Genomic DNA, 27,453 nt, shown 5'->3' with positions numbered 1-27,453 from the left:
ATTTGCCATGAAGTGATGGGACCAGATGCCATGATCTTAGTTTTCTGAATGCTGAGTTTTAAGCCAGTTTTTTCACTCTCTTCTTTCACTTTCATCAAGAGGCTCTTTAGTTCCTCTTCACTTTCTGCCATAAAGGTGGTGTCATCCGCATATATGAGGTTATTAATATTTCTCCCAGCAATCTTGATTCCAGCTTATGCTTCATCCAGCCCGACATTTTGCATGATTTACTCTGCCTAGAAGTTAAATAAGCAGGCTGACAATATACAGCTTTGACATACTCCTCTCCTGATTTGGAACCAGTCTGTTGTTCCATGTCCAGTTCTAACTGTTGCTTCCTGACCTGCACATAGATTTCTCAGGAGGCAGGTAAGGTGGTCTGGTATGCCTATCCCTTGTAGAATTTTCCACAGTTTTTTGTGATCTACACAGTCAAAGGCTTTGGAGTAGTCAGTAAAGCAGAAATAGATGTTTTTCTGGAACTCTCTTGTTTTTTTGATGATCTAACAGATGTTGGCAATTTTATCTCTGGTTTCTCTGCCTTTTCTAAATCGAGCCTGAACATCTGGAAGTTCACGGTTCACATACTGTTGAAGCCTGACTTGTAGAATTTCAAGCATTACTTTGCTAGCATGTGAGATGAGAGCAGATTCAGGATAAAACCCACATCTCTTGCCTCTCCTGCTTTGGCAGGAATATTCTTAACTTGTGAGTCACCTGGGAAGCACCACCATCATCTCAATTGGTGCAGAAAAGACTGAATTCAACACTTTCTCCTAATAGAAAACACTCAACAAACTAGGAACATAAAGAAATAATCTAAAATAAAGGTTATATATGAAAATCCCACAGCTAACATGAGCATCTATAGTGAAAAACTGAAAGATCAGGAAGAGGGCTAGGATGCCCATTCTTGCCAATTTAACACAACACTGGAAGTCCAAGCCAGAGCTATTTGACAAGAATTATAAACAGTTATAAATAAAAGACATTTTATAAATAAAAGACATTCAAATTGGAAAGGAAAAAGTAAAATGATCTCAGTTCATAGATGCCATGATCTTATGTAAAGAAAACCCTGAAGATTCCACAAAAAAAAGCCGTAAGAATAATAATGAATTGAGTAAAGCTGAAAGATAGAAAAATCAACATTTAAAACTCAGTTGTGTTTCTGGGCTTCTCTGGTAGCTCAGTGGTAAAGAATCTGCCTACCAATGCAGGAGACATGGGTTCGATCTGTGATCCACAAAGATTCCACATGCCAAGGAGGAGCTAAGCCCGTGTGCCACAACTACTGAGTCCAGGAGCCACAACTACTGAAGCCTGCTCACCGTAGAGCCTGTGCTCAGCAACAAGAGAAGCCACCGCAATGAGGGCCCTGAACACTGCAACTAGAGAGTACAGCCCCCACTTGCCACAATTAGAGGAAAGCCCTCACTGCAATGAAGACCCAGCACAGTCAAAAATAAACAATTTTTTTAAAAAAACATCAGATTGTGTGTTGATGTTTAGTAGAAACCAACACAATACCGTAAAGTGATTATCCTGCAATTAAAAATAAATGAATTAGGGTACACGTGTCTCTTTCCCTTCTGGTTTCCTCAGTGTGTATGCCCAGCAGTGGGATTGCTGGATCATAAGGCAGTTCTATTTCCAGTTTTTTAAGGAATCTCCACACTGTTCTCCATAGTGGCTGTACTAGTTTGCATTCCCACCAACAGTGTAAGAGGGTTCCCTTTTCTCCACACCCTCTCCAGCATTTATTGCTTGTAGACTTTTGGATCGCAGCCATTCTGACTGGCGTGAAATGGTACCTCATAGTGGTTTTGATTTGCATTTCTCTGATAATGAGTGATGTTGTGCTTAGCCATCTGTATGTCTTCTTTGGAGAAATGTCTATTTAGTTCTTTGGCCCATTTTTTGATTGGGTCATTTATTTTTCTGGAGTTGAGCTGTAGGAGTTGCTTGTATATTTTTGAGATTAGTTGTTTGGGGCTGGTGCACTGGGACAACCCAGAGGGATGGTATGGGGAGGGAGGAGGGAGGAGGGTTCAGGATGGGGAACACATGTATACCTGTGGCGGATTCATTTCGATCTTTGGCAAAACTAATACAATATTGTAAAGTTTAAAAATCAAATCAAATCAAATAAATAAATAAATGAATTATATAAATTAATTTTTAAAAACCAGTTTGTGTTTCTATATAACAACAATTCAAAAAGAAAATTAAGAAAATAATCTCACAATACAATAAAAAAGAATAAAACACTCACAAATAAACTTAAGCAAGGATGTGAAGGAGTTGAGTACTAAACACAAATAAATGAAAAGACAATCTGTTTCATGGATTCAAAGATTTAACATTAACAAAACATCATACTACACAAGTGATCTTCAGATTCAGTACTCTATCAAAATTCCAATGTCATTTTTTGCAGAAATAAAAAAAAGCCATCCTATACTCAAAATACTCTTAACAAAGACTGATCATACATTGTTTTCAAAACATACTACACAACTACAGTAGTCAAAACAAACTTGTTATTACCATAAAGACAAACATACAGATCAACAGAACAGAGAGTACAGAAATAAACCCTTAAACATATGTCAAATTATCTCTGACAAAGGATTTCCAACACTTTGGACACGTGAAGCAAAGCCAACTCACTGGAAACAGACCCTGATCCTGGGAAAGATTGAAGGCAAAAGGAAAAGGGGGCGACAAAAAGAATAAGATGATTAGGTAGCATTACGAACTCAATGGACATGAATCTGAGCAAACGCCAGGAGCTGGTAGAGGTCAGAAGAGCCTGGCATGCCAGGGTCCATGAGGTTGCAAGAGTTGGACACAATTTAGCGACTGAACAAGACTATACATACAATGGGGAAACGTACAGCATGCTTAATAAATGGTGCTGTACAGTAATGCGCACACAGTTAAGATTGTAGTATATACTTTCAACTTGTTCAGAAGGTAAATTCATGTGTTTTTTACCATAATAAATATAAAGTGCTGATATAAACACAAAGCAAAAAAACCCAAAGTACCACATATTATATGATTCCATTTATATGAAATGTATAGAACAAGCAAATCTACAGACAGGGCTGAGATGAAGAGAGATTGATAAAGGCTGCAAGATTTCTTTCTAGGGTGATGCAAATGTTCCAAAATTAATCATGTTTATGGATGCACAAGTCTCTGAGTATACTAAAAACCACTGAAGTACCAATTTTCAAAAGGTGAACTTTACGATATGTGAATTATATTTCAATAAAGCTGTTAGAAAACAGAATCTACATGGAGAAATCTTTTAGGGAAAGTCAGTTCAATGCATAATACTTATATTTTGAAAAATGTATGCTGCTTTCCTTCTGCAGCTAAGGTAGGATACCCTGGCATTTCAGATTTTTAAAAATTTATTCTCAAACTTCATTCCAGAAGGGATGCAAGACATCTAAGTTCTTCAAATAAGTACCACGAAACAGTCACATTTTTTCAAAAACATATCCCCTTTGTCTATATAACAGGAGAGCCTTCCTTAAGCTGTAAGAGCTTAACATTCAATAAAATCTATTTGCTTTCTGTAAACTAACAACTAGATTTTAATCTTACACTCAGAACCTCTCAAATACAGCATCCCCAAAAGCTCACAGATTTAAAAAGGTATGAAATGGGGAACAGATCTTGATACTTATTAAAAGCAAAAGAAAAAAGAGCTTCTTGGTAAAACGTAACTTCTGAAAGTATGTGGAAACCTGGTCATCAAAATTCTGACCCTTCTACATAAAGCCCTTTTTTCGCTTCAAGTAATTAACCCTTCCCTCCCAATTTACACTTAGGTCTTCCGTGAAAACAGACCACACTTGGTAGGGTATCATTATCGTCACTTCATCTAGTCCCTTTCTTTCACAGTTAGGAATCCTTACCTGGTTCAGGGAGCTCAGGTTGAGGAGTCAAACTGGGAATTCCTGGCTCCTTTTCCATCTCCTCATTGCTAGCATTGGATTTATCACAAACATTCAACCGCGGCCCAGCTGAATCTAAGTGGTTGGCATGATTTGGATCTGTCAGTGCATCCTCTAGTTTGTTTGTCGAAGCAGGAGGTCTCTGCTCTGGGAACTCATCTTCCTTCTTTACAGGGTCAGCAGAAAGCAAGACCCCAAAGGCACCCTCAGAGTTTTCTTTTTCCTTAAATCTGTTAGTGCGTTTACGAGGTTTAGTGCGCCTTTGGTTTAAACGTTGCCATCGCTTTTTAGGCACTGCTTCATTTATACTACTGGGTTCATCATTCTCACTGTTCATTTCAGAGTCCAGCTCTGGGACTTTCCTGATTTCAAAAGAGGGGCCTTTTTCAGGAATTTTTTCAGGGTCAGACTGGTTGACTTTATTATCAAAACTAACACTGGAAAAATGGGCACCATCTTCACTTGTTAAATGGCCCATTAATTGAAGGGTTGGTTCTTTACCAGGGTCTTCTGCTTCACCTCTGGAGGAGCTCTTCTCTGAACCCCTACTCTCTCTGTCTCCCTGTAGTGCAGCCTCAAGAGTCACAGCTGGAAGCTCATTCAGTTTTCTTCTGCGTTCTGTTTTTAAGGCTTTACGGTTCACTGTGTTCTTTCCCATCTGGGCTGAAAAACCATCTCGAAATTTGGATGGCTTTGATCGACCACAGTTGCGCCTAGTAACGCAGTTTGAACGATTTTTGCCAGAAGCAGGGAGGTCTCTTTTATCAGACCCCAAGCCAGGCAGGGAAGTAGACAGCTCCCCAGACAGTGCAGAGTCACCCCCACCAGGGCCAGGGTGGACTGGATCCTGAGTGCCATCTCCACTTTTTTCTGAACTGTGATTGGAGCCTCCTGAAACCAAGACCTTAGGAGCTGACACAGGACTGCTGGTAGAACAGTCCCCAAGACCAGGACTCCGATAAGAGACCAAGTTCTGAGCTGTCATTATTCGTTGCTCCTTGGTCTTACTATCATGCATATCTTTCAACATCATTAGTAATGTACTGAATTTGTAGTCTGGTTCAATAGGTATGTGATTCTGACCAGAGGCAGAAGAAAAAAGTAATGGTTTCGATGGCTTTGACGTTCCGGAGTCACTGACATCTTCACTTAAGGATCTGTAAGAGAGCTCCTTCAACTCTGACAGAACGTGTTTCACCACTGCTGTTTCTATGTCACTCGAATCCCTGGTTTTCTCATGCATGTTGCTCAGTAGTTTCAGTCCATCCACTTTCCCGCTTTTAGAAATGCTGGCCAAAGGAGAGCCTTTGTTATCAGAAGAGCAGCATTTCAAACTGCAGTCCTCATTTGCAACTGGAGGTTCTGCTACAACTGGGTTTTCTTTATGTTTGCACTTGATACTTCGAATTTTGGGCTGTTTGCTTTTTGAATGTAACAGAGCTTGATTTTTAGCCCCACCTTTTATTATTGAGTTCTCACTGGAAATACTTGATGATGTGTTGAATTTTGGAGAAAATCCATCGTTTCTAAAATCTGGTTGGGGTTTTCGGACAAGAGTTGACACTTTAAGATCAGAGAGATTAATCTGAGACGTCTCAGTTCCAGGCTCTGTTGTCTTGGTACAATTTATTAGGTGGTCCGTGTGTGAGTTAGTAATCAGAGACTTCTGCTTTGCTTTTACCTTAGTGTTTGTGGCAGGATACCTAGAATACTTTACCTTTTCATTTTTCTGCACAGGTAACAAGTTCTCTGATCTATCAAAAGCATCTGTAATTTCAAGGACACTGTTATCAGACTCTGAACTATGATCTACAGGATCCAAATCACTGCTTCCATCATCAGAAGTGGTACAAATACTAATGGAATCACTTCGTTTTTCTTCATCACCTGCTCCAATATAGCAGAGCTGTACTTTCGAACTACACATCAGACCTCGCTGGAATTTCTTCTTCTCCCCAGAACGTTTAGAGATCAAGGCACCCTCAGACAAGCCCAGTAAAGAGTCACAATTTGAAGTCTCAAATTCTTTCTTTGCAGTGTTTTTTGCACAAGAAGAAAACAGGAAACTTCCTGGAGCAGTGCTGGGCCCTGTGAGGCTGTTCGCTATCCGGGAAAGTTCATTCGAGGCCTGCTTATCAGACACATCCCCAGAAATAAAGTTTAAGCCAAGGTTTTCTGGAATCTTTCCCCTCCGTTCTTCCTTATGTGTTTCAAATTGCATATGGCCCTTTTTCACACTAGTCCTTTTTGGATTATCAGAGCTCTTTCTGGCTCGAGACTTAGCACAAGGTTTTTCCTTCTCATCTGCAGAATGTTCAGAGTCAAAAGCCAGAGATTTCAAGCAGCCATTAAGCAACAGGTCATGTTCTGATTCAGGATCATTTGTACAGTCCTCAAATGGCATATCCTCCTCACTGTCCAACTTGATTGAACTGGTGACACACTTTCGGTTCTTCGACCCTTTGGGAATATCATACTGCTCAGCAAGACCAACACTGGCTTCCCATTTACTCAAAATCTTCTGAGGAACCTTAAATGTAAAGAAAAAAAGATGATTACTCATCTAAGAAATAGAAGAGGAAATAGGGAAATGATCACTGAACACCTCTCAAATCAGAAGCTTTTCAAGCCTTATTATATTTCTTTGAGGCTCTTTTATGGGACTGTCAGGCTGTTACCTCCCACAGCCCAGTCAGACCTTAGCTAATGGGGATTCCGCAACACTTCTTCTATCACTAAGATCTATCACTGGAGATCCTGGAAACCCTCCACTCTCCTTACCAGTAAAAGCACAAAAAGTGGACCATAAATTAGACTACTACATTACATTACTAATCAACATTATATTACTAAGTCAAGGAATAACCAGATGACTCCTACTTACTCTGCCAATCATAAAGATTTCCTTCCTGAATTATGAAGGCCAAGCACTTGCTGAGTTGCATAAAAGAGAAAACAAAAGGCTAAAGAAGATGAATGTGGAAAAACTAGAACTAGAAATGAGTTAAGTCAGATCTGCCCTAGAAGACCTGAAATTTGAAACTCAGGTTATCACCAGGCCCTTGACTAATCAAGAATTTTCTATACGTTTTATATACAATCTGGATTATAATCAAACAGTGTCCTGGGCTTAATCATGTAGTGCAGAGACACCAATACACCCTGGATAGCTTAACAAGTTATACATGCTCTTGAATCCTCATAGCATAAGGTGGAGAAGGAAATGGCACCCACTCCAGTATTCTTGCCTGGAGAATCCCAGGGATGGGGGAGCCTGGTGGGCTGCCGTCTATGGGGTCGCATAGAGTCGGACACGACTGAAGCGACTTAGCAGCAGCAGCAGCATAGCATAAGGACATCGAAGCTCTGTGAAATATATCTAATTTTCGAGACTCTTATTTCCCTCCCTGGCCTCATACAATAGATGTTAGTCAAGGTTCTAACTATCATTTAGTGTCCACAAATACTTTAATACTTGTGAAAGAGATGTTCTGCTGACCATGTAACAATTCAGGCCACTACACAGGTAGCCTCTTCTTATAAAGCAATATACAGATCATCTGATTTACTTTAGACACAAACACATAGCCATTAATTGTCTAGCTATGGTCATAGTACATCAATTTTCCAGAACCTGAAAGCCCAAGCAAACTCTTTTGAAAGGGGGCTTGTTTAATACACATACTTAAAAGGCTTGACACAAAAACTTTGATATCTCCCCACCACCAACTACCCAAAGTATTAGAAAGGATGCAGTTAGCCTCCTGTATCCTAATAGTAGCACACATTAGTTGTTTCAAAGCATGAATACTGTGACATACAAATTATTTATTGCTAATCCTCACGAGAGTTCAACAAGGTATATATTACTACCTTAGTTTTAGAGACGAAGAAACTCCAGTTGGAAATAGCAGGGACTGCATACTGACTCAAAATTATCCAAATTATGATTTTTATATAATAGTCTAAAAGTAGGAAATACAAATTTAAAAGAAACTATTTCCCCTTTTAGAATGGACTAAAACACAACATCAAGCAAATGAAACAAAAACATCATGTTCTTTATTAAAACAACAAGGTTTGAAACTATAATCTTAAGCATTGATAATCACACACGAAAACCAAAATACAAACAAAACAAGAATGTTCAAAGCCTTATATTTGTCATTTTTAAGAAAAATAATTAATCTAGAGAGGGAGAAGAACATTTCATTTTGATGATCATTTTCTGCTTAAATTAGATAGACCCAAACATGACTGGTCGTGCCATTTTGTACTATCACATGTAAGTGACATGGCAAAAGTAAGCTGAAATCACTTCTCAAAAAAATTGAGTAGAAATATTTGGAAGGTTAGCCCTATCTTATCCCTGCAAAAAAAAAAAAAAAATGCTTTCTGACAATTTTCTCACCAACTTGTATTTCAAAAATTATATTTCTTCCTTTGGCTGATCCCATAAACCAGGGGTCCCCAACCCCCAGACTGATACTGGTCCATGACCTGTTAGGACCTGGGCCACACAGCAGAAAGTGAGCGACAGGTGAGTCAGCCCCCATGGCTAACATAAACCACCTGAGCTCTGCCTCCCATCGATCAGCGGTGGCATTAGATTCTCGTAGGAGTGAGAACCCTACTGTGAACTGCATGCTCCTTACAAGAGTCATCCCCAAACCATACCCTCCACCTTGGTTTGTGGAAAAATTATGTTCCCTAAGAGTGGTCCCAGAAAGGCTGGGGATTCCTCCCTCTCTAACCCTAAGAACATAATCTGAGACGCTTTAAAAAAAAAAAAAAAAAAATACCTTATGCCTATATCCCTTCTCTTTCTGCTTCCCTCTTCTCCTAAGGACAGGTAGCTCTTCAAATTGATGTCTGCCTTCGAACATAACGATTGCTTTTCCAGCCACCCAGGCTCTCTCAGAAGGATCTCCAAAAGCCTCCACGTAGTACTGTCGATAGGGCCTGCGGTTAGAAACTAGATAAAAACAAAAACCACAATGTCATTACTTAAAAAAGAAAAAAAAAAAAAAAAAGACTACTCATCATCAAGGGAACAGCAACACAGCAGTTGCAAAGAAGCCTCTTGTCACTTAAAAGTAACATAAAAAACAAGCTAAAAACCTATAGAAAAAGAAACTTTAAGGTAGGTCAGATAGAAAGTAAAATTTCAATTTATGTGACAAGAAAATGGTTAAGATGTTAATGAAACAATATAATGTTTTGCTCTGGTGATATGCTATCTATTCCAAACCAGAAGTTTTATACCCTCATTACCAGAAATCACAAAGGGCATATAATAAGTTGCAGTATTGTAAAAATGACAATTACCAAGAACTAACCACTAAACAAACATAAAATATTATGCTAAAATATAAGGAGGAAGACATGTTTCCACATATGATGTGCTAACACTTATGGCACAGCTATTTTGGACAAGCTGCTTTTCATGTATTCTTCACAATCAACTCTAAAAAACAAGTGGTATAACCTCCATTTTACAGACAATAATAAATTCAACAACTTCAGAGAGAACAAATTCAGAATGAAACACTGGATTTGCAGAGAAAGTGGGACTTGATAATTCAAACTACAGAAATTTCTGAAAAATAAAGAAAAGGAAATAAAAAACTAAATAACTATTATTAATAAATAAATAACTTAATAAATAAATTATAAATTAAAAACTGCTGGGGAAAAAAAATCCAGTTATTCTACAGTTTCTTCACTGTCCTAAGTTATATGCATGCAATTATCAAAAATCAATACAAATCTCATCCAGAAAAGATTACAATCTAATTTACATAATATATGTACTTCTATACATTTATTTTCTTATCATTTTTCATATCAGTAAAAAAAAATAAGGTCACAAAAGAAATACAGCCAGGGCTACACAGGTAAAATGATTTGTCTCTATTTAAAAAAAGGAAATTGTTTTATATAAAAATTCACTTTAACTCACACTGAATTACAACCTGGTTAAATTTTGTTTTATTGTACATTTTATAAACAAGTTCTATTAAAAAAAAAAACACACACTGAACTCTAGTCTCTATCTAGTAAACACTTCAACAGAAACCACCTATAAAGGAAGACTAAATGTACACATACACACACACACACAGATTCTTAAAGTCAATTTGAAAAGTCATTCTCCCAAAAACAAGTAAACTCAATTACTACAAACATTTATGATGTGCCAGCATACAGAGAACTGAAAGCACTTGCTACACAGAGAACACCATACAGAGAGGCAAAACACTCACTGTTACAGACAACGGAAAGAATTCACTGCCTGACAGGTACGAGACACACAGTATAAAGAGAGTAAAACAGCATGCTAACTGATGTAACATGAACACTGTTTTTTTTTAATCTTTGAGTGCATTGCATACACTCAAATTTATCATTTGATGGCATGTATTGGCAATGGCATTTCTTAACATTAAGGTATAATTAGTTTCAGGTATGCAACATAATGATTTGATATTTATATCAATATAAAAATTTTTTTTCTTGTGATAAGAACTTTCAAGATCTACTCTCTTAGCAAATTTCAAATATACAATGCAGTATCAACTACAGTTGCCACGTTGTATATCCATGTGACTTATTTATTTCTTTTATAACTACTACTTTGACCCCCCTTTCACCCATTTTGCCATTCCTGACCCACCCCACCCTGGGCCTCTGACAGCGAGCAACCTATTCTCACGATCTATGAACTTGGTTTCGTTTTCTGGATTTTGGGTTTTTTAGATTCCACATATAAAGGAGTTCATATGGTATTTATATTTCTCTGACGTACTTCACTTAATACAATGCCTGCCAGGTACTTTCATGCTGTCACAAATAGAAAGGGTGCTTTCTTTGGAATGGGTGAATAATATTAAACTGTGTATACATACCACATTTTCTTTATCTGTTCATCTACTGATGGACACTTAGGTTGTTAATATTCTTTTTTTTTTTAAGTAAAATCATTAATTGGAGGACAAATGGGACACCTGAGTAGAAAATTTTTAAAGGGAGAGAATTGAGGGAAGAATTCCTATAAGAGGGCCCAGAACGCTCAAAGACATAAATGAACAGAACAAATGAAACAGCTACGAACAATAAGTAGCTCAGAACACTAAATCAAAAAGTTGAAGGAAAGGGAAACTACCTGAAGAGGTTGGATGCCATGTTAAGAGTCTGACCATTATCCCATTAGCACTGAACTGCATTTAAACGGTAGAACTACAGGTTCAGTTCTGTACCTTAGAAAGATAAATCTCCTTGACCAATGAATATTACATTTAAGAGGAAACAAAAAGGAGACACAGGAGACCAGAAATTACCACTGCTGCTGCTGCTAAGTCGCTTCAGTCGTGTCCGACTCTGTGCGACCCCATAGATGGCAGCCTACCAGGCTCCCTCGTCCCTGGGATTCTCCAGGCAAGATCACTGGAGTGGGTTGCCATTTCCTTCTCCAATGCATGAAAGTGAAAGTGAAGATGCTCAGTCGTGTCCAACTCTCAGCGACCCCGTGGACTGCAGCCCCTAGGCTCCTCCGTCCATGGGATTTTCCAGGCAAGAGTACTGGAATGGGTTGCCACACCACTAGTGTATACTCAGGATGACCAGAACATAAACTAAGGTGGCTGCAGTGGGGGAAAACAAAATTCGAAAGATTTGCTTAAGAAAACAAATGAAAAGGACTAGATATTAATAAAAAGTCAGATAGGGAAGATAGCTGAACACCAATGTTCATAGAAGCATTATTCACAATAACCAAAATGAGAAAACAACCCTCATATCCACTGAAGGATGTAAAGATGAACAAAATGAGGCATATATATATAAATGAAAATCACTGAGCCTCACAAATGAATAACACAACAATGTGGATGAACCTTACAGACATTATGTTAAATAAAATAAGCCAGACACAAATGGACAAACACTGCATGATTCCACTTATATGAAGTACCTAGAATAGTCAAATTCATAAGAAAAAGTAGAATAGTATTTACCAGGGGCTGAAAGTTTTGTTAAATTAGTAGAGTTTTAGTTTAAGAATATGAAGAAGTGCTAGAGATGGACAGTGCAAATAATTTCACAAAAATGTTAATGTACTTAATGCCACTAAACTATAAACTTATAAAATGGATGAAATGATAAAATTCTGTTATATATGTACACTGTTTACTTAAAAAAAAAAAACAACTCAGGTAACAATTGGTGCTAAGGATGTAGAGAGATGAGAATCAAAGAACTGCTGCTTTCAAACTGTGGTACTGGAAAAGACTCTTGAGAGTCCCTTGAACTGCAGGGACAAGTCAAATCAATCCTAAAGGAAATCAACCCTGAATATACACTGAAAGGACTGATGCTCAAGCTCCAATACCTTGGCCACCTGATGCAAAGAGCTGACTCACTAGAAAAGACCCTGATGCTGGGAAAGATTGAAGGCAGGAGGAGAAGGGGGGACAGAGGATGAGATGGTTGGATGGCATCACAGACTCAATGGACATGAGTTTGAGCTCTGGGAGACAGTGAAGGACAGGGAAGCCTGGCATGCTGCTGCTGTTCATGGGGTCGGAAAGAGTTAGACATGACTTAGCAAATGAACAACAAAGAGCAATTTTTATAAAAGCAAACGGGGGTGAGGGGGGGAGGCTCAAGAGGGAGGGGATGTATGTATAGTTAATAGCTGATTCACATTACTGTATAGCAGGAACTAACACGACATTGTAAAGCAATTATCCTCCAAATAAAATTTTTTTAAAAAGATACAAAATATAAAATACAGGAAAAGAAACAATAAAAATTTGGCAAAGCTGAAAGTCAGATGGTGACAAGAGTTAAACCAAATGAATGAGAGGTCAGCCTTGAGAAAAGCTAAGAAGTAATCTGATTTACATTTACCCCTAGATTGCTTTGCAACGGGAACTCCAGAAGTGGAAGCACAGAAAAGCATAAAATATAGAAAAACATAAAAACAAGACTGGCTAAAAGTCTATTCAAGATGAAGTGAGAGTATTTCCAGGTCAAGATGAAGAATTGAGTAAGCACTTCTAAATTCACTCCATCTCCTAATCTCCACTAACACTACAATAAAGAGATGTTCAAGGATAGGCTCATTAAGGACAGGAGAATAAGAGGGAACAGGTGAATAAATTATTAGCATGCAGGTATGTTACACAGTTTCCGAAGCTGGGAAACACCTGGATGAGGATTATGTTAACTTACATATGAGATACTAAAATCTATCAATCAACAGTGAGCATGGACTTCCCTGGTAGTCCAATGGTTAAGAATCTGCCTGCCAATGAAGGGGCCACAAGTTCAATCTCTGGTCTGGGAAGATTCCACATGCCATGGAGCAACTAAACCTGTCTCTAAAGCCGGTGTGCCCTAGAACCCATGCTCTGCAACAAGAGAAGCCACAGAAATGAGAAGCACCCACTCAAAACTAAAGAAAGCCCATGCACAGCAACAAAGACACAGCACATCAATTAATTAATTTTAAAAAAGGAAATTTCTTTTAAAAAAAACAAAAAGTGAGCAAATCCATGAACCAACTACATCAACACACTCATGTGTGCTCTACTCCATGAAGTAGAGCAAAACAAAAAAAATTCAACCAAAAAAAAAAAAAAAATTAGTTCAATGCAGAAAAGTCAACATGTGAATAAGACTTACAGGAAAATAAAGGAAGGAAACAATCAATGAAAAAATTCAAGAAAATGTTCCAGAACTAAAGAAAACTAACCTTGTAGATCAAAAGGGGCTTACTAAGTACCCATTACAAAGAATGAAAACAGACTCACAGCAAGGTATAGTCTATGAACTATCAGAACAGAAGAGACTACAAGCTTTCAGAGTAAAGGACAAAAATCACATGCAAAAGATCATAAATCAAAACAATCTCAGATTTAATAGAAAACTCTGGAAGCTAAAAGACAATGGAGCAATGCCTTCAAAGAATTGTGAGCAAAAATTATTTCCAGCCTAGTTATTTTATACAGCTCAACTACCAAACAAGTACAGGAAAAGAACAGAAATATGTCCAGATCCCAAAGGTCTCAAAAAACTTTACCTCCGTGCTTCCTTTACAGGAAACTACTTAAGGGCTTACTGTGTATTTTATATAATAGTAAGCAAATCAAAAACAAGGAAGAGATGAAATTTGACGCAAGAGTATTGAGGGCAATCTCCAAGATGATAGCTCTTCACCAGGCACAGAAGGTAACCCATGTCTACTGAAGGGACAGAAAAAGTTCCAGGTGGTATTTCCTCAAGATGATGAAAAATAACAAATTACTGATGCATCAGTTCATATGGAGAGAGAACAGAAATTAGGAGAGATTGACTACCAATAATAAATACATAGAATACTAAGAATTCTTTCCCTTACCAATACACACATACACACACACACTTCAGCCACAATTGTACCATCAAAAAAGATTACCAGTGATCTCCAGCTCCTTATACCTAATGGACTTTTTATCTCATCTCTAGGCACCGTTCAACCAAACTGACCACACTTGCTTTATAAAACAAATCTAGTCACCAATACCATATGCTTCTGGTGTTTCCCTTTTATCTCTGATTTTTTTTCCATCTCTTTTGCACACTCAGTCTCCTCCACACAGACCTCAAATGCTGGCTTCCTCAGAGCCACCTTTTTTTCTCACCATATTATCTTCTCCCAAGGCCAACACATCCATGCTTTCCTCACGGCTTCAAATAATATTAACAAGAAGATGTCACCTCCAAGTTGTAGATGTTCCAGTGCTCTCAGGAAATGGCTACATTTTTACATGCTGGTGTAGCTAAAAACTTGGGGACCATCCTGAGATACAGAAACCTTAGCCTTCATTCTCCCTCACTTCCCATTATCCATCCATTAACAAATCATACACATTTTACTCCCTAAGTAGTCTTCATTTCCTCTTTACCACTATAATCTTGACATAATCACTGTGAAAACCCATTTAATCATCTCCTCCGATTTATCTGTGCCCCCTCCAAATCATTTTCCACACTGCACTAAGTGAACTTGAAAATATATAGATCAGATCACATCTCCCTCTGCTCACAGCATGTTAATGGTACTGTTCTTAGGAAAAAATACAAAATATTAATGAAGTCTACAAAATGCTACATGATCTGAATCACATCTATTTCTCCAGCCTCACGCCGTACCACATTCCATAACTCTATGGGCTGCAGCCCTCACAGGAGCAGAACATATACTACTTTCTGTGCTTGGAACCTTCTTTTCTACTTGCCCTATCACATCTCAGATCAAACATAACTTTACAGCAACACTGGCCCCGACGACCCTACACCACTGGCCCTGACTACCCCGCTCCAAAAGTTCAGGTTAGGTACCTTCACATCATCACCAACATCACTTCACATCATCAGTATTTTTCCTTGAACACACCTCTCTGTTAAGTAATTAGTTATTTCGTCTATTTGGTGGTGCCTTCTCTTTTCACCTGGACTCTAATTATATATAAGGGCAAGCAAAATGCGTTGCCGATGACTAGATCCCAATACCTAGCACAGTACTTCTAGAACATACTGATTACTTGTTGAACAAATGACATCGACCCAACTAGTGCACATAAAGGACACCACAATGAGTAAGAAACCAGCAATGTCACAGGCATAGAAGGGCAGAGGGACTAAAAGAATTTTCTACAGAAGAACTTAAATGTCCAAGGAGGTCACAAAGTTAGGTATCATTTTCTTTAAACAGTGAGCTATAAAAGTATTTGGGTACTTCAATACTAGTATTCAAAATATAAAATAAAATCCAGCATACCACTTGTGGTAAATCATCCTACAGATAAAGACATTAAATACAGTTATTGTTTATAACACTGTTTTGTATGCACACAAACACGTGTGTATGTATATGTATAATATTTTCAACCCAAGATTAAAAACAACCTAAACATCCATCAACAGGGAATGGTTATAATCTCCAAGAAGTCAAACAGGTGAAAAAACTGTACCTACAATATGCTACGTTTATGTTAAATAAAAGGAGGATAGGGAGATGAGAATACATAGTTGTATTTACATAAAGCAAGTTTAGAAAGAAACATTAATAACAATTGGCTACTCTCTGAAAAGAGGTAAAGAATCGGACAGATCAGAGATCTTTTTTTTAAACCTTGTGCATATGTTAGTGAAAAAAGTGCAAGTGAAAGTCTCTCAGTCGTGTCTGACTCTTTGCGACCCCATGGACTATACAGTCCACGGAATTCTCCAGCCAGAATACTGGAGTGGGTAGCCGTTCCCTTCTCCAAGGACTCTTCCCAGCCCAGGGATCAAACCCAAGTCTCCTGCATTGCTGGCTGATTCTTTACCAGCTGAGCAACCAGGGAAGCCCCATATGTGTTAGTAACTTAGTCAAAAACTAAAATACATACATTAAAACTACAATAAAATCACAGAATATCTTAATAGGAAACAGGGAGAAGTTAAGACATTAAGATACAAACAGAATAATCAAGTAACAAACAACAGTAACTGAAGAAAATATTTTAAATCAAGATTTTAAAATTCAAGATAATTTATAAGCATTCTTTGTAATTATTTCAGCTTTAAAACTAACAAATGACACAAATCTGAAGACTGAAGTAGAAAAACATAAATATACTGAAAAATGATTCTGAATAATATAAACTTTACACAATAAAGCCTAACATTTTTCTGGCATCTACAGATAGACTAAATGAGAATTTTTAAAATCATAGAGCAAAATAAACCTTTTTAAAAGAAATCCAAAAGAGGTTAAAATACATAACTATACACTACTGAACTGATCAAAAGTAAATATAAATTGTTACTAAAGGCAACTGCAAGTTTATAATTCCACACTATATTATATAATCATCAGCTGCAAGTTTTACCTTTCATTTTTGAGTGTGTATTAATCAACGGATCAGAACAAATCCTGCAGGGCCACCATGGGCGTCTCTTGAATTTTGCCCAGATGAGATCTCCAACTTCATACTTCAGCGGCGTAGCCTTTTTCTTGGGTTGACACTTTAGACAGACAAAACATGGAGCATCAATAAAAATCAACACTTTTTAAAACAAGTGTTTAAAACATCACCTTCCCACATGCCTTCTGAGACAAAATGACCTAAAGAATACTAAATGAAACACTCCACCTTAACAACAATTACAAAATAAGTAGAACTAAATTATTTTGTCTTAACTGTTTATAACATATTCCAGTTGGTAGTAGCTCTCAATTTATATTTGCTTGACATAAGCAATCTACCTGCATTCTAGGAAAATAAGTATTTTAAATTCTAAAAAACTAAAAACTGAGTAACAGAGAAACAGAATCATCCCAAGGAAAAGATATCTTTGCCTTAGTCCTTGGATCACAATACAACACAGGGTGGAAGCAGGGAGCCCAAGAAAAATGTTAACAATATCAAGAGACTTTGATCCCATTACAGTGTTACATGCCAACTACATCTCAATAAAACTGGAGGGTGGGGAGGATACCGTGGTCCCTTGGGCAAGTGATACTCTCCATTCTTCTCAAACATAGACATTTCTGTTAATTAATTAACAATAAAGGGCGAGTGGTTAAGAATTCTCCAGTCATTGCAGGGCATATGGGTTCAATCCCCAGTCCAGAAAAATCCCACAAGCCAGGGAGCAACTAAGCCCATGTAACAGAACTACTGAGCCCAAGTACCACAACTACTGAAACTCACATGCCTACAGCCTGTGCTCTGCAGCAAGAGATGCCACTGCAATGAGAAGCCTATGCAAAGCAAAGGAAGAGCTGCTCCGGCTCACTGCAATTAGAGAAAGCCCAAAATGGAAAATTCTTAAAGAGATGTGAATACCAGACCACCTTACCTGCCTCCTGCGAAATATGTATGCAGGTCAAGGAACAATAGTTAGAACCGGACATGGAACAACAGGAATATGTCAAGACTGCATAATGTCACCCTGCTTATTTAACTTACTTGCAGAGTACACAATGTAAAATGCTGGGCTGGATGAAGCTCAAGTTGGAATCAAGATTGCCAGGAAAAATATCAACAACATCAGATATGCAGATGACATCATTTTAATGGCAGAAAGCAAAGAGGAACTTAAAAAGGCTCTTGATGAAGAAGAAAGAATGAAAAAGGTGGCTTAAAACTCAACATTCAAAGAAGATCATGGTATCAGGTCCCATCACTTCATGGCCAATAAGTGGGAAAAAAATGGAAACCATGACAGATTTTAATTTCTTGGGCTCCAAAATCACCGTGGATGGTGACTACAGCCATGAAATTAAAAGATGCTTGTGGCTTGGAAGAAAAGCTATGACAAACCTGCTAACTGCTAAGTCACTTCAGTCATGTCCGACTCTGTGCGACCCCATAGACGGCAGCCCACCAGGCTCCCCCGTTCCTGGGATTCTCCAGGCAAGAATACTGGAGTGGGTTGCCATTTCCTTCTCCAATGCATGAAAGTGAAAAGTGAAAGTGAAGTCGCTCAGTCATGTCCGACTCTTAGCGACCCCATGGACTGCGGCCTACCAGGCTCCTCCGTCCATGGGATTTTCCAGACAAGAGTACTGGAGTGGGTTGTCATTGCCTTCTCCAATGACAAACCTAGACAATGTATTAAAAAGAAGAGACATCACTTTGCCAACAAAGGTCTGTATAGTCAAAGCTATGGTGTTTCCTGTAGTCATGTACAGATATGAGAGTTGGACCATAAAGAAGGCTGAACACCAAAAAAAAAAAAAAAAATCAGTGCTTTCAAATTGTGGTGCTTGAGAAGACTCTTTAGTCCCCTGGACTGCAAAGAGATCAAACCAATCAACTCTAAAGGAAATCAACCTTGAATATTCACTGGAAGGACAGATGCTAAAGCTCCAACACTTTGGCCATCTGATGCAAAGAACCAACTCACTGGAAAAGCCCTTAATCTTTCCCAGCATCAAGGTCTTTTCCAATGAGTCAGGAAGAGAAAGGATTGAAAAAGGATAAGATGGTTGGATGGCATCACTGACTCAATGCACATGAGTTTGAGCAAACTCCGGGAGATAGTGAAAGACAGGGATGCCTGGAGTGCTACAGTTCATAGGGTCACAAAGAAGTCAGACACGACTTGGTGAATGAACAACAACAACATCTTTAACATCCCATCAACAGTACAGGTCTCCTGCCCTGAGAGAAAGATGACTTTGTGTTTACTAGGACTGAGTTTCCCACCTGATAAACCACACAAAGGAGTGGCACATATGCCAAACTGTTTCTAGGTAGCTAAAAACAGCACCTAAGATACTTGGACAAAGGATCTATACATTTACTCCAAGAAGGCAAACAAACAATATGACTTTCCATAAATTCCAAGTCTCAAAAGAGGCTTGATGAGTTCCTGTTTCAGACCTGATTGTCCCTGCTTACTGCCCACAGAAGTACCCACCTGAAATATATTGAGTGTTCAATAAAAATATGCTGAATAGGGTCTTCCCTGGTGGTCCAATAACTAAGACTCTCACTCTCAATGCAAGGGGCCTGAGTTTGACCTCTGGTCAGGGAACTAGATCTCATGTGCTACAACTAAGAGTTCAGATGCTGCAACTAAGACCCAGCACAACCAAATAAATAAATAGGAATTAAATGAAATATTTGTGAATGAAAAGAGTGAAATCATTCAAATAAAATAATGATCAGTAATATCTGGGGCTCAAGGATACCAAAGTACTAGGCTCAATTCCATGATTTGTAAGTTACCATTCAACTGTAAGACTGCATTCAGAGAAAGGTAATTCTCACAGAATACACTTACTAAAAATAGTCTCAGGCATCCCTGGTGGCTCAGTGGCAAAGAATCCACCTGCCAAGGCAGGAGACATGCATTCAATACTTGGTCCAGGAAGATCCCACATGAGAAGGAACAACTGAAGCCTGTGCACCACAACTACTGAGCCTGTGCTCCAGAGCTCAGGAGCCTTGACTACTGAGCCCATGTGTCACAACTACTGAAGCCCACTCATCAAGCTTGTGTTTTGCAACGAGAGAAGCCACCACAATGAGAAGCCCACACACTTCAACTACAGAGTAGCTCCTGCTCACCACAACTAGAGAAAAGTCTGCACAGCAATCAAAACCCAGCACAGCCAAAAGTAAAATAGTTAAAAATAATACTAATGCCTAGTGTGTCTGTCAGATAGTAGGTGCTTAATAAATTTTTAAAAAACAGTGTCATTAGTTCTTCATGTATATACAGTTACTAGGAACACAGACAGAAGCTACAATGTTTTTTTAAAAAAACTTTTTCAAAAGCACCATGCAAAGGCGCCATTTTTGCCTATTATCATTCTGTAAGTTATCAGGGGAAAAAAAAATTACTTCAAAGTTAGCAATGGCTTCAAAACTTTAAAACCATGATACCAAGATGGGACAGAAAAACAAATCTGGTCTTTCTTGCTGGTCCCATGGTTAAGAACCCACCTGTGAATGCAGGGGACATAGGTTGGATCTCTCTAGGCCAGGAAGATTCCACATGCCGTGAAGCAACTAAGCCTGCGAGCCCCAACTACTGAGCCAGAGTCCAGAGTACCACAATTCATAAGGCCCACACGCCATAACTACTGAAGCTTGTGCACCATGAGCCTGTGCTCCACAACAAGAGAAGCCACCACGAGAAACCCATCATAATGAGGAGCAGCCCCTGCTCACAAATCCCACATGCTGCAACTAAAGATGCCACACAGCCAAATTAATGTTTAAAAGGAAGACAGAAGATCTGGACAGATATTTCTCCAAAGAAGATATACAGCAGGCCAATAGGCACATGAAAATATGCTCAACACTGCTAGTTGTTAGAGGAATGCAAATCAAATATGCAAAGCTATAACAAAGTACCACCTAATGCTGATCAGAATGGCCATCATTGAAAAAATATATATATCTACAAATAATAAATGCTGGAGAGGTGTGGAGAAAAGTGAAACCTGGAAAACACTTCGGAGGTTTCTCAAAAACTAAAAAGTAGAGCTGCCATATGATCCAACAATCCACCTCCTGGGCATTATCCAGAGAAAATTCCAATTGGAAAGATATATGCACCTCATGTTCACAGCAGCACTATTTACAATAGCCAAGACATGAAAGCAACCTGAATGTCCATCAACAGATGAATGGATAAAGATGCAGTATTCATATACAATGTAATTCTGAAAGTGAAAGTGTTAGTCGCTCAGTTGTATCCGACTCCTTGCGACCCCATGGACAGTAGCTCGTCAGGGTCCTCTGTCCATGGGATTTCCCAGGCAAGAGTACTTGAGTGGGTAGCTATTCCCTTCTCTAGGGGATCTTCCCAATGCAGGGACTGAAGCCAAGTCTCCCAAATTGCAGGCAGATCGGCAGATTCTTTACCATCTGAGACATCACGGAAGCACAATAGAATTTCTACTCAGTCATAACAAGGATGAAGTAATGCTCTTTGCTGGAACATGGATAGAACTAGAGAGTTTAACACTAAGTGAAGTAAACTGGGCTAAGAAAGACAAACAACATATGATATCACTTATATATGGAATCTAAAATGTTACAAATGAACTTATTTACAAAACAGAATCAGACTTAACAGAGTATGAATTTATGGTTACTAAAGGGGGAAAGGAGTATGTCAAGGCTGTATATTGTCACCCTGCTTATTTAACTTATATGCAGAGTACATCATGAGAAACGCTGGGCTGGAAGAAGCATAAACTGGAATCAAGATTGCTGGGAGAAATATCAATAACCTCAGATATGCAGATGACATCACCTTTATGGCAGAAAGTGAAGAGGAACTCAAAAGCCTCTTGATGAAAGTGAAAGTGGAGAGTGAAAAAGTTGGCTTAAAGCTCAACATTCAGAAAACTATGATTATGGCATCTGGTCCCATCACTTCATGGGAAATAGATGTGGAAACAGTGGAAACAGTGTCAGACTTTATTTTTGGGGGCTCCAAAATCACTGCAGATGGTGACTGCAGCCATGAAATTAAAAGACACTTATTACTCCTTGGAAGGAAAGTTATGACCAACCTAGATAGCATATTCAAAAGCAGAGACATTACTTTGCCAACAAAGGTCCGTCTAGTCAAGGCTATGGTTTTTCCTGTGGTCATGTATGGATGTGAGAGTTGGACTGTGAAGAAAGCTGAGCGCTGCAGAATTGATGCTTTTGAACTGTGGTGTTGGAGAAGACTCTTGAGCGTCCCTTGGATGCAAGGAGATCCAACCAGTCCGTTCTGAAGGAGATCAGCCCTGGGATTTCTTTGGAAGGAATGATGCTAAAGCTGAAACTCCAGTACTTTGGCCACCTCATGCGAAGAGCTGACTCATTGGAAAAGACTGTGATGCTGGGAGGGATTGGGGGCAGGAGGAGAAGGGGACGACAGAGGATGAGATGGCTGGATGGCATCACTGACTCTATGGACGTGAGTCTGGGTGAACTCCGGGAGCTGGTGATGGACAGGGAGGCCTGGTGTGCTGTGATTCATGGGGTCGCAAAGAGTCGGACATGACTGAGTGACTGAACTGAACTGAAAGGGGAAAAGGGGGGTTGATAAATTAGGGCGTTTGGGATTAGCAAATACAAACTACTATATATAAGGTAGATAAACAAGGTCCCAGTATAAAGCAAAGGGAACTATATCCAATACATTATAACAAACTAAAATGGAAAAGAATCTGAAAGGAGAATGTGTATAACTGAATCACTTTGCTTTACGCCAGAAACTAACGCAATATTGTAAATCAAATGTACTTCAATTTTTTAAAAAAGTTAACAACCAACAAGAGGCCTATTAAACAAATTAGGCAGAAAACAATGAAATACGCAAAGTGCAGATGAAGTTAAGGGATACTGAAAGTGTAATACAAACCTTACATAAGTTATACCAACTATTTAGAAATTATGCCTGAACTACAATGATGAAAAAAAAAGTCGCTGAGAAACACAAAAGTTTCATTAAACTAAAGGTATCATGGGTGAAGATCTTCATAAACTTGAAACATTAATTTTCTCATTATTTAATTCATTTACCAGGACAACCAAGAAAAAAAAAACAATATGATAACCTACTGGGAAAAAAAGCCTATACAAATACATATTAGTAATGAACAACAACACCCAAATACTAGTGATATTTTTAAATTAAAAAAAATTGTTTTTAGTTATTTTGGGTTAGCTGCAATATCTTCATCACAGCACATGATCTTAGCCCCTCCAAGAAATATGGGATCTTAGTTCCCAGACTGGGATGGCACATGATTCCCCTGAATTGGAAGGCAGATTCTTAACCACTGGATTGTCAGGGAAATCCCTATAAGTGACGTCAATATATAAAAAATTAGAAACAGGCAAGAATTTCAGACCAAAAACAGGCTTCCAAGCATGAAAATAGAGAAAATAAGGACAAAGGAAAATTAAAGGGGGGAAGGGATATGACTCCTCACAAGCTTAAAAATACCTCAGATAGAAAGACTCTGGAACAACTCCTTGTAAAAGCCCATAATTCAACTAAAAACCTACATACAAAGCAAAACAAGAAACACAAACATGAATTCCTGACTCCAAAATTCCTGGACAATAGCAACAAAGACTAGAGTGAAGAAGTGTCATCTAAGCTTAGAATGGAGGACAGGCATTATTGCAGAACAGCTCAAGTGGCTCAATGGTAAAGAATTTGTATACTAAGCAGCAGTCATGGGTTTGATCCCTGGGTCGGGAAGATCCCCTGAAGAAGGAAATGGCAACCCACTCCAGTATTCTTCCCTGGGAAATCCCATGGAAAAGGAGCCTAGCAGCTATAGTCCATGGATTCTCAAAGAGTTGGACACAACTTTAGTGGCTAAACAAAAACTTAAAATATAAGGAAGTGATGTGAAGGCACAGGGAGAATGCTCTCTACAAACCAAGGTTCGACAGAGGCCACCAGACATTAAGAAAGGCATGGGACAGATTCTCACCACCCTCAGAAGGAACCACCCCTTACCAACAACTACTGGACTTCTAAACTCCAAAACTTTCACTTTCCCTTGAATTTCCATCAAGAGATCCAAACCAGAACTATAATGGTTTTCTAAGATGAAACAAGCTCAGGTGGTACAGGCTAAGTTGTGTTCTACCTGAATGCTACCACAGAGTAGATAACCCTTAGATACCAGATTCTTCCCAGGCATACGAAGTAAACTATTCTTCAACCAAATCATACTACAATAGTATCTTTCTTCCCTTTAATTAAAAAAAATTTTGTAGTAAGGATAACTGGGCTTCTCTGGTGACTCAGTGGTAAAGAATCCGCCTGCCAATGCAGGGGACAAGGATTTGATCCCCAATCCAGGAAAATCCCACATGGTGAGGAGAAACTAAGCCTGTTCACCACAACTATTGAGCCTGTGCTCTAGAGCCCAGGAACCACAACTACAGAAGCCCCCGGGCTGCAACTACGGAAGCCTGTTTTCCCTAGAGCCTGTGCTCTGCAACGTGAGGGGTACTGCAGTGAGAAGCCAGAAAGCTACAATTGGAAAGTAGCCCCCACTTGCCACAACTAGAGAAAAGTCCACACAGCAACGAAGATCCAGCACAGCCAAAAGTAAATTAATTAAAAAATAAAAGAAAAACTTAACTGAGATTATCCTCTTAACAAATTTAAAATATAAAACCCATTAGTATTGTATATTGGTATATCAAACAATATCTTCTAAAATAACTTTTTAAGAGTGTACAGTGAGGACTTCCTTGCTAGTCCAGTGTGCTTAACCTGCCAAAATAAAGGACACTGGCTTGAACCCTGGTCCAGGAACTACGATTGCACCTGCCTCAGGGCAACCAAGCCTGTGCACCACAACTACTGAGCCTGCGCACTCTAGAGCCCGAGCTCCGCAACAAGAGAAGCCACTGTGGTGAGAAGTCCATGCACCACAAACTAGAGAATAGCCCCCGCTTGCCACAATTAGAGAAATAAACAAGAATGTACAGGGATATAGGTCTTAATGTGGGGAGAAACTAACACTGTCATGACAATTATCAGAGGACTCAGTTGTCATTTTAGGTAACAATAACTGCATAAAATTAAACTCACATTAGAAGACAATAGCAATGTGTAAGACAAAATGCATCTCTTTAGATGCTTGATTATTTGATATCTAAAAACTGATTTCGGAGAAGGCAATGGCACCCCACTCCAGTACTCTTGCCTGGAAAATCCCATGGACGGAGGAGCCTGGTAGGCAGCAGTCCATGGGGTCACACAGAGTCGGACATGACTGAGCGACTTCACTTTCACTTTTCACTTTCATGCATTGGAGAAGGAAATGGCAACCCACTCCAGTGTTCTTGCCTGGAGAATCCCAGGGACGGGGAAGCCTGGTGGGCTGCTGTCTATGGGGTCGCACAGAGTTGGACACGACTGAAGTAACTTAGCAGCAGTTCAAACCATCCATTTTGAGAACAACTTCAACTCAAACAGAGTATACATACATAATCCTCTCTCTGGTTTATAAACAAGTAAAAATCATATACCAAAGATCTGTTAGCAGTCTGCTACTGCTTCTATCAGGTTTCCCTGGTGGTTAAGTGGTAATGAATCCACCTACCAATGCAGGAGACATGGGTTTCAATCCCTGTCAGGAAGATCCCCTAGAGAAAGAAATGGTAATACACTCTAGTATTCTTGACTGGGAAATCCATGGACAGAGGAGCCTGATGTGCTAGAGTCCAAGGGGCTCTAAAAAGTCAGATAAGATTTAGCAACTAAACAATAACAACAACTGCTTTTATCAATTCCAAAAGGAGAAAAAAATATGTTTAGTAACTTATTTAAAATACCAAGTTTTGGGACTTCCCTGGAGGTCCAGTGGTTAAAATCCTGTGTTTCCACTGCAAGGGGCAAGGGTTCAATCCCTGAAAACTAAAATCCCGCATGACTCAGGACACAATCCAAAAAAAGCTAAAAAAATATTACAAAATACCAAATTTTAAGTATTATTCTGAAGAATTACATTATACAGGGCTATCTGAATTTTCCTTTGGAATTTCAACTTTTTCCTACCTGTTCCTTTATTCTTTTTTTTTTTTTTTAGTTCTACCAGTTTATTGCTACCAACCCGTGACCCTCCACCCTCATGCACACATGCTCAGTCATGTAACCCCATGGACTGCAGCCTGCTAGGCTCCTCTGTCCATGGACTTTTCCAGGCAAGAATACTGGAGTGGGTTGCCATTTCCTTCTCCATGTTCCTTTATTCTTATGCTGAAAGTAGGTAGTTTCAGTATTTTACAAGTAGGACACCTAAGGTGACAGATTACATAAAACTCACACTGTTGTTCCTTTAAGATACGAATTTTTTGAGTAAATAAAGTAAAAATAATCTTACATTTCTGTAAGTTGGGTGGCTTATAAAGCACTTTCCAATATGATTTCATTATAACATGATAATAGCAAAGCTTATCTTTAAGTCTACAGGTAGTAGACCTCAGAGACTATAGTCACCTTAACGAAAAGGAGACCTCTCACACTATCTGTGTCCAACACTTAGCCCTAGCAGTACTTGGCAAACAGTGGGTGTTCAATAGTTACTGTCTGGCTAATTCCCCAAAATAACTAACATGATATTCTTTATTATTGAAGAAACACTTAAGCATATTATTATTGTTGTTCAGTCACTCAGTCAAGTCCAATTCTTTGTGACCCCACGAACTGTAGCAAAAGAGGCTCCCTCTGTCTACTGAATTTCCCAGCAAGAATACCAAAATGAGTTGCCACTTTCTCCTCCAAGGGATCTTCCTGACCCAGAGATAGAACCCCTGTCACCTGACTCTCCTGCACTGCCGGCAGATTCTTTAAGATGGAGCCACTGGGGGAGCCCCAAATTTCAAGGGACTTCCTTACCAAATCTGCCCTATAAGAAATACCATTGAGGGGCTGTGGTTCAGTGGTTAAGACTCCGCCTGCTCATTTAAAGGACACGGGTTCGATCCCTGGCCTGGGAAGATTCCACATGCCAAGTGACAACTAAGCCCGTGCATCACAACTACTGAGCCAGCTCTCTCTAGAGCCCATGCTCCACGAGAGACATTGTTAATAGAGCAGTATGAGCACAGCCCTTATCAGGCAGCCAGTGCTGTGCCTTATTATTCTGCACCCTATTACTAGGCAACAGTTCTTGCTCAGCCATTGGTCGGTGCTTCGGTGGGCCCTGCCCACAAGCAACCATCAATGAGGAACCATCAGGGAAATGATTCAGCCAAGGGTCAGTGGTGTGTGGAGGTCATCAGGTAGAGTGTGAGGTAAGAGTCAGATTCAGGCCTTGTCCTAAAAGGCCTCCAGCTAACTTAGCTTCTAGCCAGCAGGTGAGCTGGAGGCCCCAAGGAACAGACTGGGGACTATGTCCTTCAGGGCTTCAGAGTCCTCACTAAGGCCCTCCACTAGCCTTGGCCCAGGC

General features: G+C 39.2%; 1 protein-coding gene across 11 annotated transcripts in view; it reads right to left on the bottom strand.

The window, feature by feature from the left end:
* The window catches only part of NSD1 (nuclear receptor binding SET domain protein 1), a 153,508-nt gene that overhangs the window by 70,739 nt on the left and 55,316 nt on the right, over positions 1-27,453 (bottom strand). For all 11 annotated transcript variants that reach the window (XM_059888707.1, XM_024995067.2, XM_024995070.2 and 8 more), the window contains 3 exons: positions 16,895-17,030; positions 8,777-8,949; positions 3,936-6,504 (listed from right to left, as the gene is read on the bottom strand). In XM_059888707.1, the coding sequence (XP_059744690.1) occupies positions 3,936-6,504; positions 8,777-8,949; positions 16,895-17,030 (2,878 nt within the window). The remainder of the gene's footprint in view (positions 1-3,935; positions 6,505-8,776; positions 8,950-16,894; positions 17,031-27,453) is intronic.

The sequence above is a fragment of the Bos taurus genome, chromosome 7 (assembly GCF_002263795.3).
Source record: "Bos taurus isolate L1 Dominette 01449 registration number 42190680 breed Hereford chromosome 7, ARS-UCD2.0, whole genome shotgun sequence".
Classification (NCBI taxonomy): domain Eukaryota; kingdom Metazoa; phylum Chordata; class Mammalia; order Artiodactyla; family Bovidae; genus Bos; species Bos taurus.
The sequence above is the reverse complement of the archived record's forward strand: the minus strand, read 5'-3'. Positions and strand labels throughout refer to the sequence as shown.